Below are 17,963 nucleotides of genomic sequence, written 5' to 3' on the forward strand. Positions count from 1 at the left end.
CTAAATTTAGCCAGAAAACAAAAAGTAAGCACACATTTCATTATATCAAAATCAGAGAGGTACATTTGAAATATTTGCCAAGTATTTGTGCTCACGTGTGCTTGTTTACTTTTGTTTAGTTGAAATAATGCAAATAATTATAGGAGCTAAATAATTGTCATGTTGTCTAACATGTAAAAAATCATCTTTTTGTATAAATTAATCTCTGAGATTTTTAAAAGTAGACACACATGTATACACTTGTAAATGAATATAAAGGATCAAATATTTTAAGTAGGCAAACAATCAATAAAATTTAAATATTCAAAAGCCATAAAATTATCTGAGTGACAGTGTGGGTTCAGATTTCCTTTTGCAGCAGGGATGAGGTACGAGGAATAGTAGTTGCTGTGCTGTGGTGCACAAAGCAGCACACCATGAGGACCAGGGGCAAGTGTTGTCCCAGTCATTCTGGTGTGTGGATGTCAAGATAGCTAGCTGCTCTGCTAGAATACAGTTAAACCTTTTCACCAACCCATCACTAGGGGTGGAGAGAGGTGGTGAGAGTGTTCAGCTCACACATGGTGGAGGATGCTCTGGGTTTGAAGTTATGCTCTTGGTCACTATGAATTAAACATCCACTCGATCAAGGCATCGATGATGGTCTCAACCTCCTGGTCCAGTGACGCATGGATCCAGTGGCAGGCCTCTGGTCATTTGGTGAAATAATCTATGACACCCACATCTCACCCACTGGACAACCTGCAGATCAGTTCTATCACCCACACCAGCTTTGTTGAAACACCACAACAAAGCTCTGACTGCAGGACTGGTAACAACTTAACCCCAGCTCTGACTGCAGGACTGATAACAACCTAACCTGAAAACTGTTTTTGTTTTACTTGAAATTCAGTTTAGTTAATTTATACAGATGTAAATTAATTAGACGTGTTGTATGAACACTTTGTTTTTATTAAACATAGACATAGTTTTATCTGTTGCTTATTTCAGAACTTCCATCAATTGTATGCACTTCATCTCCATCTGCATCATCGTAAAACCAGAGAAATACAGTGTAAAATACAAACCATTAAAAAAGCATTCTACACCTTGAACAAGGAGATGAGATGGCAGTTCTGTTCTGTTCTGTTATGTGACGGAAAGAGTAACTGCCATGATAGTAGTACAGACTCCAGGACTTTTTATTTCCTCCAAACACACAGTCGTAACTGATTCCTCCTGATTGTTTCGTACGTCAGAGCTATTTCAACCCAAGTCCCACTCCACTCAGTCTCCCAGTAACAGCGTCCAGTCAATCTCTCTCAACACAGCACCTGTGGATAGCCATCAAATCTGTCTGGATGATCAGGATATGGTTGTGTAGACATCACATGTGTCACGTTTCTGTTCCCATTAGACAGAGAGAGATGTGTATGTGCTGTGTTTGGGTCCAGACTGAGCTCACAGGAATCTGCACACAAGAAGAGAAATTAGAGTGTGTGTGTGTGTGTGTGTGTGTGTGTGAGAGAGAGAGAGAGTGTGTGTGTTTGTGTGTGAGTGTGAGTGAGTGTGTGTGTGTGTGTGTGAGAGAGAGAGAGAGAGAGAGAGAGAGTGTGTGTGTGTGTGTGTGTGTGTGTGTGTGTGTGTGTGTGTGTGTGTGTATGTACTTACATTTCTTCAATCCTGGTTTGATTCTGATCTCACCTCCATGTTCCACTCTAAACACACATGAATATACTGAATGTCAATGTATTTTTCTTGTTTTTCCTCAGAAAACTAAACAAAACAAAAAAAAATACCACAAAATTATTAAATATTAAGGTTACATCTAATATAATTAAAAAGTAATATTTTCAAATATATGAGGATTCATGGATTCATTCAGCATTGATTAATGGTTAATTGTGATTAAATAATGTTTATGATATATTTTATGCATTAAGTATTGCTCATGGTAGACATGTTGACTTTCCAATAATAATTTTAAAAATAATTAAAGGTGATTCATTTAAATATAGCTTATTAAACACTACTATGAAGCATGTACATGTTATTTAAAGGATACTTGTTTTAAACTTTTACAAAAGGGACACCATAAGAATTAAACAATGTTAATTAATCTTAAGTAACATTAAGTAGTTTATAAAGTAGTTTCATGCATTTGTTACATATTACTCAGGAACTATTTTTAATTTACAATAAGGTCTGTGTAGCACATTAATTAGTGGTTAACCGTCATTAAATAATGTTTACTCTGTGTTCTTGCACACTTATAAAGCATTACAAAAGGTGGATGTTTTCATCTTTACAATGAGGTAACACGAAGTAATACTTATTAAATACTATTATGAGTTTTTAAGAATGAAAGAAATAACGTTTTCAATTAAAATATCTACATTCTTAAACATAATACAATAGTAAATGTTCATATTTTCTCATATTTCTATCATTCGAATGATAAGCTGAGGCATTATGTAATCATTTGGTATCGATTCCTCCTGTTTTAAGTAATGTTAATTAATGTATGCTTATTGTAAAGCGTTACCCTTTCTCTCTCTCTCTCTCTCTCTCTCTCTCTCTCTCTCTCTATATGTTTACACTTTGCCTCAACATGTGTTTTTAGTGGTCAGATCATTTTAATATCTTCCTGACGAACAGTAAAAGGTAGCTACTTCGGGGCCCATCAAACAGCTGCATTCAGTGGTCTGTAACTTGGTGATCTGTATCTGGTTTTGGAGATCAGATCACATTCAGATTCAAAGTAGGTGTGAACACACTCTGGATGCACTATGATCAGATTACATTTAGATCAATCAAACCACATTCAAGGTTGTCAGGCACAGCATTCACTACGTTCTACGCCAGTATAAATCTAATGTGTTTTCTGTATTTACATACAGTTATGTCAGATGGAGGATACACAAGGCTGGAGTTCACAAAAAAATAGCCTTCTTGCTGCCTGAAAGCATCCAAACCAAGCGTTTCAAATAGTTTCATAAACCGGGTCATAAACCATGACTACAGTGTGTTGTTCTGCTTTTTATGTGGGAAAGTAAAATCAGATCTGGTCACACTGAGGATGCATTTTAGTGAAAAGTGTAAGTATAAAAGAGCCAAAGTAAATCCAGAAACAATTCAGACATGAAACACATATCAGTGCAAGATGTATTCTTTAATCAGTTATCTTTTGATGTAAATTCATTGAATACTTGATCTGTTTGGCCTATAACCATGTCTACAGTGTGTTGTTCTGCTTTTAATGTGGGAAAGTAAAATCGGATCTTGTCACACTAAGAATGCATTTTAGTGAAAAGTGTAAGTATAAAATAACCAAAGTAAATCCAGATACTTGCTCATCCATGTCTTTATGGACCTTACTTTGTGCACTGGTGTGCAGTCATGTCGGAACAGGAAGGGGCCGTCTCCAAACTGTTCCCACACAGTAGTGAGCATGAAATTGTCCAAAATAGCTTAGTCTTCTGAAGCATTAAGAGTTCCTCTCACTGGAACTAAGGTGCCGAGCCCAACTCCTGAAAAACAACCCCACACCATAATCCCCCATCCACCAAACTTTACACTTGTCAGACAAGTACCGTTCTCCTAGCAACCGCCAAACCCAGTCTTGTCCATCAGATTGCCAGATGGAGAAGTGTGATTGGTCACTCCAGAGAACACGTCTCCACCGAGTCCAGTGGCGGCGCTTTACACCACTGCATTGGCCGCTTTGAGTGCACTTGGTGATGTAAGACTTGGATGCAGCTGCTCGGCCATGGAAACCCATTCCATGAAGCTCTCTATGCTGTTCTTGAGCTAATCTGAAGGCCACATGAAGTTTGGAGGTCTGTAGTGATTGACTCTGCAGAAAGTTGGTGACCTCTGCACACTATGCATATCAGCATCCACTGACACCGCTCTGTAATTTTACGTGGCCTACCACTTGTGGCTGAGTTGCTGTCGTTCCCAATCACTTCCATTTTGTTATAATACCACTGACAGTTGACTGTGGAATATTTAGAGGCGAGGAAATTTCACGACTCGACTTGTTGCACAGGTGGCATCCTATCACTGTACCACGCTGGAATTCACTGAGCTCCTGAGAGCGACCCATTCTTTCACAAATGTTTGTAGAAGTAGTCTGCATGCCTACGTGCTTGGTTGTATACATCTGTGGCCATGGAAGTGATTGGAACACCTGAATTCAATGATTTGGATGGAGGTTAGTGAATACTTTTGGAAATATAGCGTAGGTATGTATTTCTATGTTCTCGCTGCACTGTGCTCTCGGAACTGTCGCTGTCAATCGCTCCCCAACAGTTGCTGCTTCACACTCTCCTGGGTCCCCTTTTAAAATAAAAGTTCCACCTTCATTGCATCTCTCTCTCTACTGATTCGTCCATCATTAATGCAAGGTTCGATTTGGTTGGCTAATCATTTAGTTGGGAGTGAATGAGTCATACAATACACCTAACACAAATCACACTCAAATTACATGTAAAGCACCCTGCACAGCAATCCACCACAAAATGAAACTACAAAACATCCAAGTTCAAACACAAATCACAGCAAAAAAAGAAAAGGAAAAAAACCCAACCCTGTGTTCACTCCATCAACATATCAAATTCAGTGTGATGGCATTAATCTGGCACTGGCTGACACAAAAATAAAAACAAAGCATGGAGCTCAGGTAGGAAGCACAGAGACTTCACAAGGCACAAGGCCAAATAAGGTAGTATATGAAGGAGTGGTAAACAGTCTTTAAAATGAATCACAACTATGTGTAATAATGAAGGAACCAGGGAAGAGCCTTTGTGTATATCTTTGTGTCATTTATTATATTTAAAAATATTAAATAAGAAATGTTGTTATGACCCTACATTTTGTCTAGGGTGCCATGAAATCAGTAACATGTGGCATTAAATTACTGAACTGGTGAGGATAGATTAAAAGCTTAAAGAACAGACCAATAGAGCATTTGAAGTAAATTTATTACAACCAACCACAATTAAACTGGTGTGCTATGATAACTAGTACCACACTGGAAGAGTCAAACTGTGGACAGCACCAAAGAAAACAACAAAACAAAACCAAACCACACTTGCATACTCTGAAACAAAAAGAATGCAATCTAATCTAAAAAAAGGAAACAATAACTAACTAAACCTCCCTGACCAGTATTCAAAAGTACATGTGGTGGTGCCCTCTGAGCTATGGAGTTAGACAGAGTAGACATTTCCATAGTACGAATGTGTAGGCGTGTCCTTCTTACCTGTTTGAAACCCCAGGTGGTACAAATGATCTCTTGTAAAACAAAGTTAAAAGTATTCAGGTAAAATACCAAACAAAAGCACATCCCCTAACAAGAGACAAACTCATACACTAAGTTAAAAGAAGCACTGGTAAAATACCTAAAACAAAAGCACACTCCCAACACAAGACATTAAAACTCATATTAACTCTCTTCAGCCAGCTTGAAGGCCATTTTAAATCATAGGCTCCTCCCCCAACTGCACCAGCCAGGCCTCTGATTGGTTAGAGGTCCTCCTCACATGACTGCTTGCAGAGCAGATTTTAAAATTTAGCCTGAATAATGTAGGACTATGTATAGAATATTACAATATCTCAACTGAACTGAACCTCAGCTTTAAATGTAATTGTCTTGCCTCAGTAAAATTATGTCTCCTTTAAGTTAAATTGCAGTTTATCGTCAGATACAGTGATATCTAGTGGTAGATGTGTGTTTTTTTAATTGATACAGAATTTAAGTTTAGTTTAACACTTCTAAAGATACTGCAATGAAGTCTTACAACACATGATTTATTCAGGTTTAAACTCATGCTAGAGTACAACTAAACTAATGACAGTGTCATTGCACCAAGGTGTTTCAACAATGATATTAATCAGAATCAGAATTGGAATTAAGTTTTATTGGCCAGGTATGCTTATACATACAAGGAATTTGTTTTTGGTTACATGAGCTCACAGTGCACGTTAAATGATATATTAAATGATTATTAATCAATAATAATAAGTAAAAACAGAATTTTGTAAACTGCCAAAAATGTAATGCTGTACAACCTTTATGTCTTGTTGTTCAATGAAAAATGTTTTAGTTTGAGCCTGATTTCTGAATTGTTTACCATTTTCTAAATCAACTTTTCACATCTGTTGTTGTAGTATCATGGTTAACTGGCACCAGGTGCAACTTAGTTTACATAGGTTTGATAAAAAAGTGAGAATTTAAATGTACAGGGTGAAGAATAAGAAAAAGTTAAAAGTGTTAGGTATGAAGGCAACAAGATGACAACATTTTCTGTTTCTTTTGGAGGTATTTTCTCTGTGTGACACTGATTACTCTGGCTTTAGGAAGACCAATTTAGACATGTGTCACCATCAAAACAGGTATGTTCTATATCTATCAGTAATCAAAAAGTAACAACTAATATAATTTGCATTTGAATAGTCAATACATCATTTACATGTCAACAAAAACACCAAGCACATGAATTTCATAAAAATACAAACTTACTGTGCCTCATTCATATATACTTGCTTTTATTTGATTTTACTGTCATGAAGTCCTCACTGCTTAGAACATCAAATGATGTCAGATTCTGTAGTGCTGTAATCTTATGCTCCAGTCCAAGTGATGGGGACAAGGACAGATGGGAAAAAGTATAAAATGGTGCATTTATAAAAAAGGCTTACAATCACAGCATGATTCCAGTGGTGACTCTACATTCTGTAGACTTAAATTAGCTCCCCATCCACTAGTAGTGTAGCCTACAGCACACATGGCTATTTAGTGTTTTACTCTATGCTTAAAGAAGACAGAGCCTGAACTTCATTACTGATATTTTACTTGTTGTACTGGTATAATAATTAACTTATACAAGAAATATAACCTTAGGTCAGTGATCTGCACTGAAAGTTAAAGTCAGTTTAATTATTGCATTTACATGCACTTCAGGTACTGTATATACTAAGAACTCAATTCAGTATTACAGTTACATGGGTTTAGTTTGTGTCCAACAAAATCATATTCAAGTAAAAACAATATAAAAGTGTTGCAAACTTATAAACACACTGCAAACTCAACAACTACACCTGCATGATATTTCACAAACCTGCTAATTCAGAAACACTGCAAAAAAGTCACAACACAATTGAAAAGTTTCTAAAAGACTCATCCAGAAGAAAATCATGTACAGAGCTTGATAAGACCACATATACATTTAGGTAAGTTAATGGATACTTGGCTGGCTCATTAGCTATCTGACATGTCATACATATACTGAAATTTTACATTTACACTCTACAGACATTTTCCATTAGGATACAGTGATATTATTAAGTTTTACCGGTTTAGTTACTTTTACTGGTGAATTTTATGGTGCAAGTTTAAAGGGCTCCATTTGCTTTGCATGTCCATTTCTGAGTGTTTTCTGAAAATGCTTTCTATGTTATTGTGTAACTTAGTTAGCAAGTTATAATAAGAATAAAGTTCTACACCCTGCTAAGGAAACTCATTTAAACTTCAGAGAGAGAACAAAAAGTTTAAATTATTATTTCAAGACAGAAATCTGTCCAGTAACTCTGTGTGAAAACTAAAAAAGTTTTTTTTATAAATCATTTATTGATATCATAAATTCTCCCACCACACCTCACTTTATCAGAAAGCTTTTTCAATACGTGCGGCATAATGTGTACTTCCTGAAATTGTAAGGGCCCAGCCTGCACTGCCGGCCGCCAAAAGAGTGCAATGGCAGCAAGGTGCCATAAGTTCAGGGAACTCCAATTCCCAGAAGCCCTCTGGCTGATTAGGCCAAACCTGGCACACCTGTGGACTCCTCTACTTAATGTCACATCTTTGTAGAGGGGTATGGTACGTAGCTCAGGAGGGTATTTAAACAAAAAGAAAAGAGCGCTGGAAAAAACGAGAGGAATTGTCCCAAAACTACTTAAAAACCAAAAGAAGGCTTGAGCAAAAAACAGCTCCAAGCCATACAAAAGGTTTTTGCTCCACGAAGAACAAACAGGTGAAACAAAGTCTGTCCTCCTCTCATAATCCCAGTGGAAGTAATTTTTTGTTCTCTGATTATCTTTTTTTCTTTTTAGTTCAGCCTTTGTTCGCGCATGCTGCTTTCAGCGTCTCCTTTGTTTTCCTTTATTTCCCTTTCGTGGTGTTTTTCCCATTGTCACCTAACAACAATCAGTACATCAGTGGTTCGAGCCTGGCTCTGGGTCACCTCAACTCCAATGTGCACAATCACCAAATTCACACTCCATCACCTCAATAAATTCACTTGAAACGCTTTCTCAGTGGTTTTCCCCTCTGCACTTGGGTCCACCTCCCTGCCGATAATTTTATCAATAGAAATTGGATATTAATTAATAAAGGCTTAATGGTATCTGCACACAAAAAGAAAAAAATAAGAGTATGTTAACACATACTGAGAGAGAGAGAGAGCGAGGGAGAGAAAAAAAAGAGAAAGAGAGACAGCAAGCAAAAATTGACATTTTGTAGTCTCCCCTATCAACTAGCTTCATTTTTGGGCCCTCAACCATCAGATTCAATTGGTCATTTTACCCTAGTCCTAAGCCTAACCCTGATATGAATCCTAGCCCTAATTTCAAAACTGACGAGAATTAACTGTCTTTCAACAAATAATTAGTTAATCAATTGAACATCTAGAGATAATCTATTTGGGGCTGCCCAAATACAGTGAGACCCAATAAAACATACAATACGAATAGGGACCCAAACATTTTACATAAAGCTGTATCTTTGCAAGACATTGTCTCCCTTATTAAGGAGGACTCCTTCCCCATTTTCCTTTAATTGCATGCTGATACAAATAAGTGAGATGTGTTTGTGTTTTATGAATTCACTGTTAGAGCTATCATTGGTAGATGTTTAGAAAGATCAATCAGTCCAGAGCAAAAGACAAAGCTTTATTTCCACCTTCATCTTCATTTATGGAGGATCCAAAGAGAGAAAAGTATGAGGTAATAATTCAATACAATGTGTTTAACTGAACATTTATTCATGATCAATATAGTCAAATCATACACACAGAGACACACACAGGAGGCTATTTTATTTCTTTCACACAGAATGAGGAGTCATAACATCTAAGCCCAAATCCTGCAAAGAGGGGTTCAGTGAAAGTTGTGTTGAATGTGTGTAGGTGTGTCAAAGTGTGTGTATCAGTGGAGATGCTGTAGAAGGACAGAGTGCCAGCTGGGTAGTCCACATACACTCCAACTGTCTTAGAGCTGGAGAGAGGAGCAGGGATATCAATGATGGTTTTATTGTGCTGGACAGAGTAACTGTTATTAGAGCAGTACAAACTCCAGGACTTTTCATTACGTCCAAACAAACAGTCATCACTGCGTCCTTTTCTGCTGATTGTTTTATATGTCAGAGCAATATAAACCCATCCTGCACTCCATTTAGTCTCCCAGAAACAGCGTCCAGTCACACTCTCTCTACACAACACCTGCTCCCACCAATCAAATCTCCCTGAATTATCAGGATATTCCTGCTGCTCGCTCAAACACACCACTTTTCGGTTCCCCTCACACAGAGAGAGACGCATGTGTGCTGTGTTTGGGTCCAGTGTGAGGTCACAAGAATCTGCGCAGAAAAGGCAATATTAGGAGGAAACATCAATACAGATAGAGAGAGTGAGTGAGTGAGTGAGTGAGTGAGTGAGTGCTTACATTTCTTCAGTCCTGGTTTGATTCTGATTTCACCTCCATTTTCCATTCTGAAGAACATACACACATTGTTGGTTACATATATGTATATACACCAATCAGGCATAACATTATGACCACCTCCTTGTTTCTACGCTCATTGTTCATTTTATCAGCTCTACTTACTATAGAGGTGCACTCTGTAGTTCTACAATTACAGACTGTAGTCCATCTGTTTCTCTGCATACTTTGTTAACCCCCTTTTACCCTGTTCTTCAGTGGCCAGGACTCCCATGGACCCTCACAGAGCAGGTACTATTTGGGTGGTGGATCATTCTCAGCACTGCAGTAACACTGATGTGGTGGTGGTGGTGTGTTAGTGTGTGTTGAGATGGTATGACTGTCTGATCAGAGTTAAAGTCAATAACCACATTTTCCAAATGGATTGCCCACAAAACGCTCAGTTCTAAAGGGTTAATTTGGCTTAAGACAAAGAAAGTGACATGAAGAACAAAGTACTGAACAGTTACAATGCTATAGCGTGCCGTCTTTGTGCTATGGTACATTTTAGTTATTAAACTATAGGGTACAATTATAATAATAATAATTTTTATTTATATAGCACTTTTCATGCCGGTGGCAACTCAGATTGGTATTGGTATTTTTCTAGAATCAGAAGAATGAAACAGATCAAATTAGAAGATAAATACCATAAGATGTAGAGTCTTAATTAAAAGCTGATTTAAACAGATACGTTTTAGATGCTTCTTAAAAGTGAGCACTATGCTTGACCGTCTAATAAAAGGTGGAATTGAGTTCCACAGTTTATAAGCCTAATAATTGAAATAGGTCTCTCCATGTTTTCTGTATTTTACAAAGGGTATTTGTAGAATGAGACAGGTAGCCAGTGCAATTCCTTTAACACGGGATTGATTTGATCTCTCTTTTTTGTTTTTGTTAGGATGCACACTGCCCCATTTTGTACAAATTGTAAGGGAGGTATAGTTTTCTTAGGAAGTCCAGTAAGAAGAGCATTACAGTAGTCAAGTCTGCTTGTAACAAATGCATGAACAGGTTTCTCTGCATTGCTCTGAGATAGAAAAGGCTGAACTTTAGCGATATTTCTCAAATGATAAAAAGCTACTTCAGTGACTGTGTTTATGTGCAGGATAATACAGAGCTCAGAGTCTAAGATCACACCCAGGTTTCATACTTCAGGTTTGGTATATGAAGCTAAAGAACCAAGTTTCTCAGATCATTTTTCTCTGAGTTTCTGTACCAATAATCAGTATTTGTTTTTTCAAGATTTAATTATTGAACATTTTGTGACATCCACTGAGAAATATGTGACATACAGCTGGTTTGTCTGTCTACAGAGTCTTGATCTTCAGAAGGAATAGAAATTTACAGCTGGGTGTCATCAGCATAGCTATGAAAATGTATTCTATGCTTCCTAATGACATCACCTAGAGGTAGCATGTACAAAGAAAAGCAAAGGCCCTACGACTGAACCTTTAGGGACTCCACAAGAAATGACAAATCTTTTTGATGAATGTTTTCCAAGTGAAACCATGAACTGCCTATTACTTAAATATGATTCTATACCATTCTAAAACTGTGCCCAAGAGGCTAACCCAGCATTCAAGACGTTGGATTAAAATTTTGTGGTCAACGATATCAAAGGCTGCACTAAGATCTAATAAAACCAAAATAGAAGGATTTTGTGCATCAGTGCTGAGCCTGAGGTCATTCATAATGCAAATCAATGCTGTCTCTGTACTATGGTTAGAACGAAAACCTGACAAACTTCTCATGTAAATTGTTTGATATTAGATATGCATTTTTTCTAACTTTTTATTAATGTTTTTTCAACTTTTTCTAAGACTTTAAAAGGGGTAGGTTTGAAATTGATCTAAAATTATTTAGTATGGAAGGATCCATGCTACTCTCTTTTTTTAGCAGAGGCTTCTCCAAGGCATTTTTAAAAGTGTCTGGAAAAACACCTGTAAAAACGATTTCACCATGGTGTACTGTACACTTAATATAGCCTACAACTACTGTACTACAGCATGCTGTACAGTTGCACTATTACTGCACAGTAGAGCCTACATAAACTAGGGTTAATATGCTGGGGAGCGTTGTCATAAAAATATGAATATGGAAGAAGCAGATTACAATAATTCAATTCAAGTTCAATAATAAGTTCAACAAATGAGTTCAATAATTCTGATTCTGAGACACACACCTTTAAACACAGTTGTTCATACCTAAGTGTTTCAAGTGAGCAGTGTGGATCCTCCACTCTAGCTGACAGTAGCTTCATGCCTGACTGTCCTGGGTGGTTGTAGGTCAGATCCAGTTCTTTCAGATGTGAGGCGCTTGGACTCAAAGCTGACGCCAGAGACGTACAGCCTACCTCTGTGATCATACAACCAGATAATCTATAGAGAGAGAAGAGAGAAGAAGATGATTCACTTTGTTGTCAGACAGAACTTAACAGAAAAATATTTTTTAAATGATTTCACACAACTATTTATTAACAATGAAAAATCCAAGATACATTAACACTCATTCTGAATGCTTTTACAGATCTTGCTGTTTCTGTAATTTGGAAGATGATTCACTTTGTTGTCAGACAGAACTTAACAGAAAAATATTTTTTAAATGATTTCACACAACTAATTATTAACAATGAAAAATCCAAGATACATTAACACTCATTCTGAATGCTTTTACAGATCTTGCTGTTTCTGTAATTTGGATTTAAAACCACACAAATTGTTTCTGACATTTTAGGCTTTTGACTTTTTTGCTCATCTTTTTCGTTATAGTATTATCTGTGCATTTTTTGCAACAAATCTGTTTAATGCTTCACTACAAGACAGAGCATATTTCAGGCATTCTATGTTGTATATCAAATAAAACTCACAAAATAATACTTTTTAATTTTCTTTATTTCTGTGCATGCCTTTGGTTAATACTACAATGAGTGGTTGAGGTTCACTTTGCTGGTGAATTTAACTGCAGGAAATGCTAGATTTACAAGTCAATGTAATGTCTTCTACGTCCACAAGAAACTTAAATATCAGAAGCTCACAATATTTTAAACCAGTGAATCTTAACCTTAGATTTGTGGGATGATCATCAGAAAGTAAATAGGCCTACATTTTGTTTCCATAAAATGGGATTAATATGTAGGGTTAAAATCCCTACTCCAATAAAATTTGGTTGTTGTTTTGAACTTAAACAGGGTGACTGTATGAATGAAGGCATGTGCAGTGTGTCAGCTGCAGTGTACAGTAGCAATTCTATGTATGACCATTATCCTGCTTATGATGTAGACATATTTCATAATAAATATTAAAATTTAGATTTTTGACAGCCATTGAATGGAAAGTATTGTCCATGACTAGACATTATCCCTTTCTAGGAAACCAGCCTAAAGTGTTTATGATCATAAAATGTCCTTGATACAAAATGACTAATTGCTTGTGAATGTACATTTATATGTACACTGAAATCTTCCTCAGTGCTTACACAGTAGTGGTAATAATACAATAAAGAAGAATGGCTATACAAAAATTCCAACTACAGATGACATTTTAGTCCAGGCTTGTGTAGTTTTTGACTGGGCCTTGTTCAGTCTTTCAGTCATACAATTCACAATTCTGTGTGTGTAAGAGTGTAAGATTTTAATTTCAGTAGATTAAAACTCTAACACTTATAGTATAAAATCCATTTAGTTAATATTTTACTATTTTGCACGCTTCTGCCACGTAATCTTTTACAAAACCAGCTGTGCCCTCCCAATAAAAGCCGTTCCTAAAGATGTCATCTCTGGGATTCCTAACATCCATGCATGACCTGCGAAACCACCACAACTGTCAAACCCAGATAAACAGTACTTAAAGATTTCATCTTTGAGAGAAGAGAAATTCAAAATCCACTCTTGCTTCAGACCTGAAGAAATAAATATTTCTCTCCACTCTTCCTTTTGTGAGAAGACAACTCAATACAGAAGACAACTCAGTCTGAAAGAATAAAAGAATAAAGCAAAGGAAAAAAAAGAAAAAATGCACCAGAACACTGGAACTGGACATCTGAAATGTGGAGTAAGGCTTCATTGAGCAAAGAGTCTAAATTAGGTATTGAAATTGGAATCATGAGAAGCAGAAAGTGCAAACAACATAGAAAGCATAGGAAATGCGTCTGGCTTTAAGTAAAACTGATAGCAAGTCTCCTGAAAAGAACAGAAAAAAGGGCAGACAAACCAAATACTCCAAAAAATTAAGATTAGTCCCTTCTACTTTTTGGTTTAAATTATGGTGCTTTTCTCTTGATGCAGTAAAATGGATAATTTGTACTTAATAGTAATATTGACCAGAAATGCATAATAGAGACAGAAATCAACAAAAATGTTTTGATAACATTTGCTATTTGTGTCCATTTCATTGCAATTGAATCGAAAGGAAATTATTTCTAGAAAGAAATGTGAATAGAAAATACTGAGATTAAAATTATGTTGCTTGAACTTGCGTTACAAGTTAGAGGTTTTTTTGGGGGGGGTAAGTTGTTTTGTATGTAAGGTTTTGTTCTGACAAAAACCGTAATTTTTGTAATGAATATACTGCAGCATATTTCTATATGGTATAGAATTGCCAGGTTTTTATGAAATTTAACATTCTGACCTGAGAATCTCCAGTTTACAGTGTGTACTCTTCAGTCCAGCAGAGAGCGCCTCCACTCCTATATCCTCCAGGTCATTGTTGCTGAGGTCCAGTTCTTTCAGGGAAGAGTTTTTTGTTTGTAAAACTGACAGCAGAATGTTACAGGACTGTTTGCTGAGTTTACAGTCAGCAAGTCTGCAAAAGGAGAGTAAATCCAATACATCTCACAGTATACTTAAGTAAAGGTGTTTTAATGGAATAAGAAAAAAATAATAGAAATACTGACCTGACAATCTGCAGTTTGCAGTGTGAACTCTTCATTCCAGCAGAGAGCAGTTCCATGCCTGAATCTTGCAGCTCATTTTTACTTATATCCAGTTCTTTTAGGGAGTTTTCTGTTTGTAGAGCTGCACTTAAAATGCCAATTGACTCTATAGTAAGATTACATCTCTCAAATCTATCAAAAAGGGGAAAAAGTGAGATTCTGGAATTTTGCTTGTATTTGGAATCATCTGAACAATAACATTTAACAGTGAGATAGTATGTAATACCTGATATTATTTTTTATAATCTACCTTCTACTGGACATGTTTTGTGGCACATGCCCTTGATTTCTGAAAAATGCTTTGATTAGGAGTAGAAACCAACAAGGACAGGTAAAACAATAATTAATTTTACAATATCAGGAATTGGCAAGAGAAACATACTGTATGTTAATGTAGCCTACAACAGCTTTTGGAAAACACTTTTAAAAGCTGTATTCTGATTTTAGATGGAACAGAGAATGAGATGTTTAAAGAGCTGTTTATTGCTGAATAAAAGCATTCTTGATGTATAAAGCCAGCACAAATTTTGCTTCCTGTTTATGTAATTGTTACCTGCAGTTTTAAAGTGAAATGTAGTTTACAAAATGTAGAAAGTCTTATAAATATTATTATTCAAATCTATGCAATATGTACATGTAGTATATGTATGTAAGACTAAATCTGTATGTCATCTGACTTTTTAAAATGATTAATCCTCCAGTAGACAGAAGATGCAAGACAAAAGACCAACTACTCTAACTCCTTTTCCTTTTTTTATTACCTTCTTGTACCACCTGGACTTATTTATTTCATACTATCCACCATAAGTCATGACAATAATAATAATAATAATAATAATAATAACAATAATAATAATAATTAATATTCATGAACACTCACTGAGCCTTTCTGCACTTTGTGATAGCTGGGATGAGTCTTCTGTAACCCTCTTCTGATGTCTTGTATTTTTTCAGGTCCAATTTTTCCTTCACATTCTCTGACTGAATACACATGTAGGCTATGACTGAGCATTGCTTAGGAGAAAGCTCCTTTTCTGAGTATTTATCTGCAGTTAGAGAAGGAGATAATGTAAAGCATTGAGAGACCACATCATCCAGTAATTGTAACTGTTTGCACACATCACTGCCTCTTTCTCTGAGGAGATCTTTAAGTGACAAGTGTCAGTGGGTTATTTCTATAAATAGACTTTGGACTGTGTTGTTGTTGTTGTTGTTGTTATAATAAATAGCAACATTATTCTTTTACAAGTAACTGTCAGTAAATTCAGCGCCATCTGGGATGTAAAATGACGCTGATTAAACCATCATGAGCACCAGTACCCATGTCATTTTTGTAGTGACCGTGTAATCACTGTGTCCTTTGTGCAATTTAAAAAGTTACATCAATTTACATAAGTGGATTTGCATGCATTACCTAGTTTTGGCTGCATTATAGGTATACACATTTTGTTGTGTACACACTCCACTGCATGGTGATCCCACATATCTTCCCCTGCCTTTCTATATAGCTATGACTAGGTCTGTCACAATCGTTAGATTTTAGCGATGGTTAACTGCTGTAAAAGTAATTGTGATTAACAATTTAATTGTCTTTTTTGTTCATTGTTCATTGCTAATATTAACTAACATTGCACCCCTGTGTCCTCCAAAGGTGTTGTAGCACCAGTCAGAAGTTTGGAAGTTTATTGTTCAGAAGATTCATGATGTGTCTCAAAACAAATTATGAAAATGGACCTAATTTGTCATTATTCATATATTCATTATGACACAACATTAATGTATAATTGGGAAAGTTATATTTATAACATTTTAGATTACCCTGCAGACATGCTTATTCTGTGTTCTCTACAGTAGTAGGTGAATGCAGTGCTATAAATCTAGCCTAAGGATTCTTAACTGGTTCTTAATACATTTGAATCCAAGTCTGCCATGTGCCATTTTCACTGTGTTATCTGTTTGTGAGATGTAAATTCTGTGCTCTAAGGGATGGAACTCAAGCTAGCATACATGATGTTTTACAACCCTATTTCCAAAAAAGGTGGGACACTGTGCAGAATGTAAATAAAAATAGAATGAAAATAATATGCAAATCAGGTAAACCAGGAAAATAGTAAAAATACAACAAATCAAATGTTGAAACTGAGAAATTTAATTATTTTTGAAAAATATGCCCATTTTGAATTTAATGCCAACAAGTTCTAAAAAACTTGGGACAGGACATGTTTACCACTGTGTTTCATCATCTCTTCTTTTAACATTTTTGTTTTTTCATTTTTGTTTGATATGGAATTTCAGATTCTCGACAGTTTAGCAGCTCATTTGTTGCATTTTTAATTTATATTGCACCGAATGTTTTCAGTGGTGACAGTTTTGGACTGTCAGTAAAGCACCAGGACCCCTTTACTGTGGAGCCATTCTGTTGCAATACATGCAGAATGCATTATGTTATAAAAAACTATTTCAATAAATGTGAATCAAATTGTTACAGAGAGAAATGGCTGACCAGCAAGTGGGCTAAAAACAGATGCAGTTTGTGTTGATTTAAAGACAGAAATAGATGAAAAGAAAAATGGCAAGAAAAGAACATTAATTTTAAATATCTGAAAATGGTAATTCTCATAGTCATTCTCTGTAATTATAAGGACGAATAGAGAAAAAGAGAATTAAAAAGTTCATATTCAGTTTGTGCTCAAAGATTTTTCTCTGTGCTTCTGTTTAGTTTGAATCAGGAGCACAAATGCTCATTGGCAAAAAAGCTTACCATAGATCCCTGCAGATTACATCAAATAATCTTTTGTGCACATAATCCAAATATTGAGAACATTTATTTTAGATAATTAAGGTATTTTTGATTGGAAATTGTTACAAAAAAACTTACCTTTTAATATGTAAGCTGTAAAGACAATTAATATAATGCCGAAAACTGAAATGCAGATGATGGCAATCTTCCAAGCATGAAAACCTATTTCTGAAACATAAATCAGATCAAAATTGACATCAGAAGAAACACCAATGCTCTGGAAATGTGATATATGAAGTATAATTTTAGAACCTATAAGGACTATGTACAATGTAACAAATCACAAGTAATGATAAACTGAAATTATGATAGTTCTTACCTTTAACTTCAACATAAACAGTTACATCATCATACCAGGACCTGTACTCAATGTAACATTGGTAAACTCCCTCATCAGAAGGCTGGACTGCTGAGAGTTTCAGTGAGGTGTTTCCTTTTTTAAGTTCTTCCTTAAATAGAGATGTTCTCTGTCTATAAGACTCAATCTGCTTCT

The 17,963-nt window shown here is 35.9% G+C and overlaps 1 protein-coding gene across 1 annotated transcript; it reads right to left on the reverse strand.

The window, feature by feature from the left end:
- Nucleotides 1-8,378: 8,378 nt before the first annotated feature.
- Nucleotides 8,379-17,943, reverse strand: LOC118800190 (ribonuclease inhibitor-like). Its single transcript, XM_036560367.1, has 9 exons — nt 17,790-17,943; nt 17,549-17,638; nt 15,551-15,716; nt 14,632-14,802; nt 14,367-14,540; nt 11,946-12,119; nt 9,703-9,749; nt 9,211-9,616; nt 8,379-8,388 (listed from the first exon to the last, which is right to left on the reverse strand). Exons 3-9 carry the CDS (start codon nt 15,661-15,663, stop codon nt 8,379-8,381), a joined length of 1,095 nt encoding a protein of 364 aa, XP_036416260.1. The 5' UTR covers nt 15,664-15,716; nt 17,549-17,638; nt 17,790-17,943.
- Nucleotides 17,944-17,963: the final 20 nt, after the last annotated feature.

Source organism: Colossoma macropomum, unplaced genomic scaffold (genome assembly GCF_904425465.1).
Source record: "Colossoma macropomum unplaced genomic scaffold, Colossoma_macropomum, whole genome shotgun sequence".
Classification (NCBI taxonomy): Eukaryota; Metazoa; Chordata; class Actinopteri; order Characiformes; family Serrasalmidae; genus Colossoma; species Colossoma macropomum.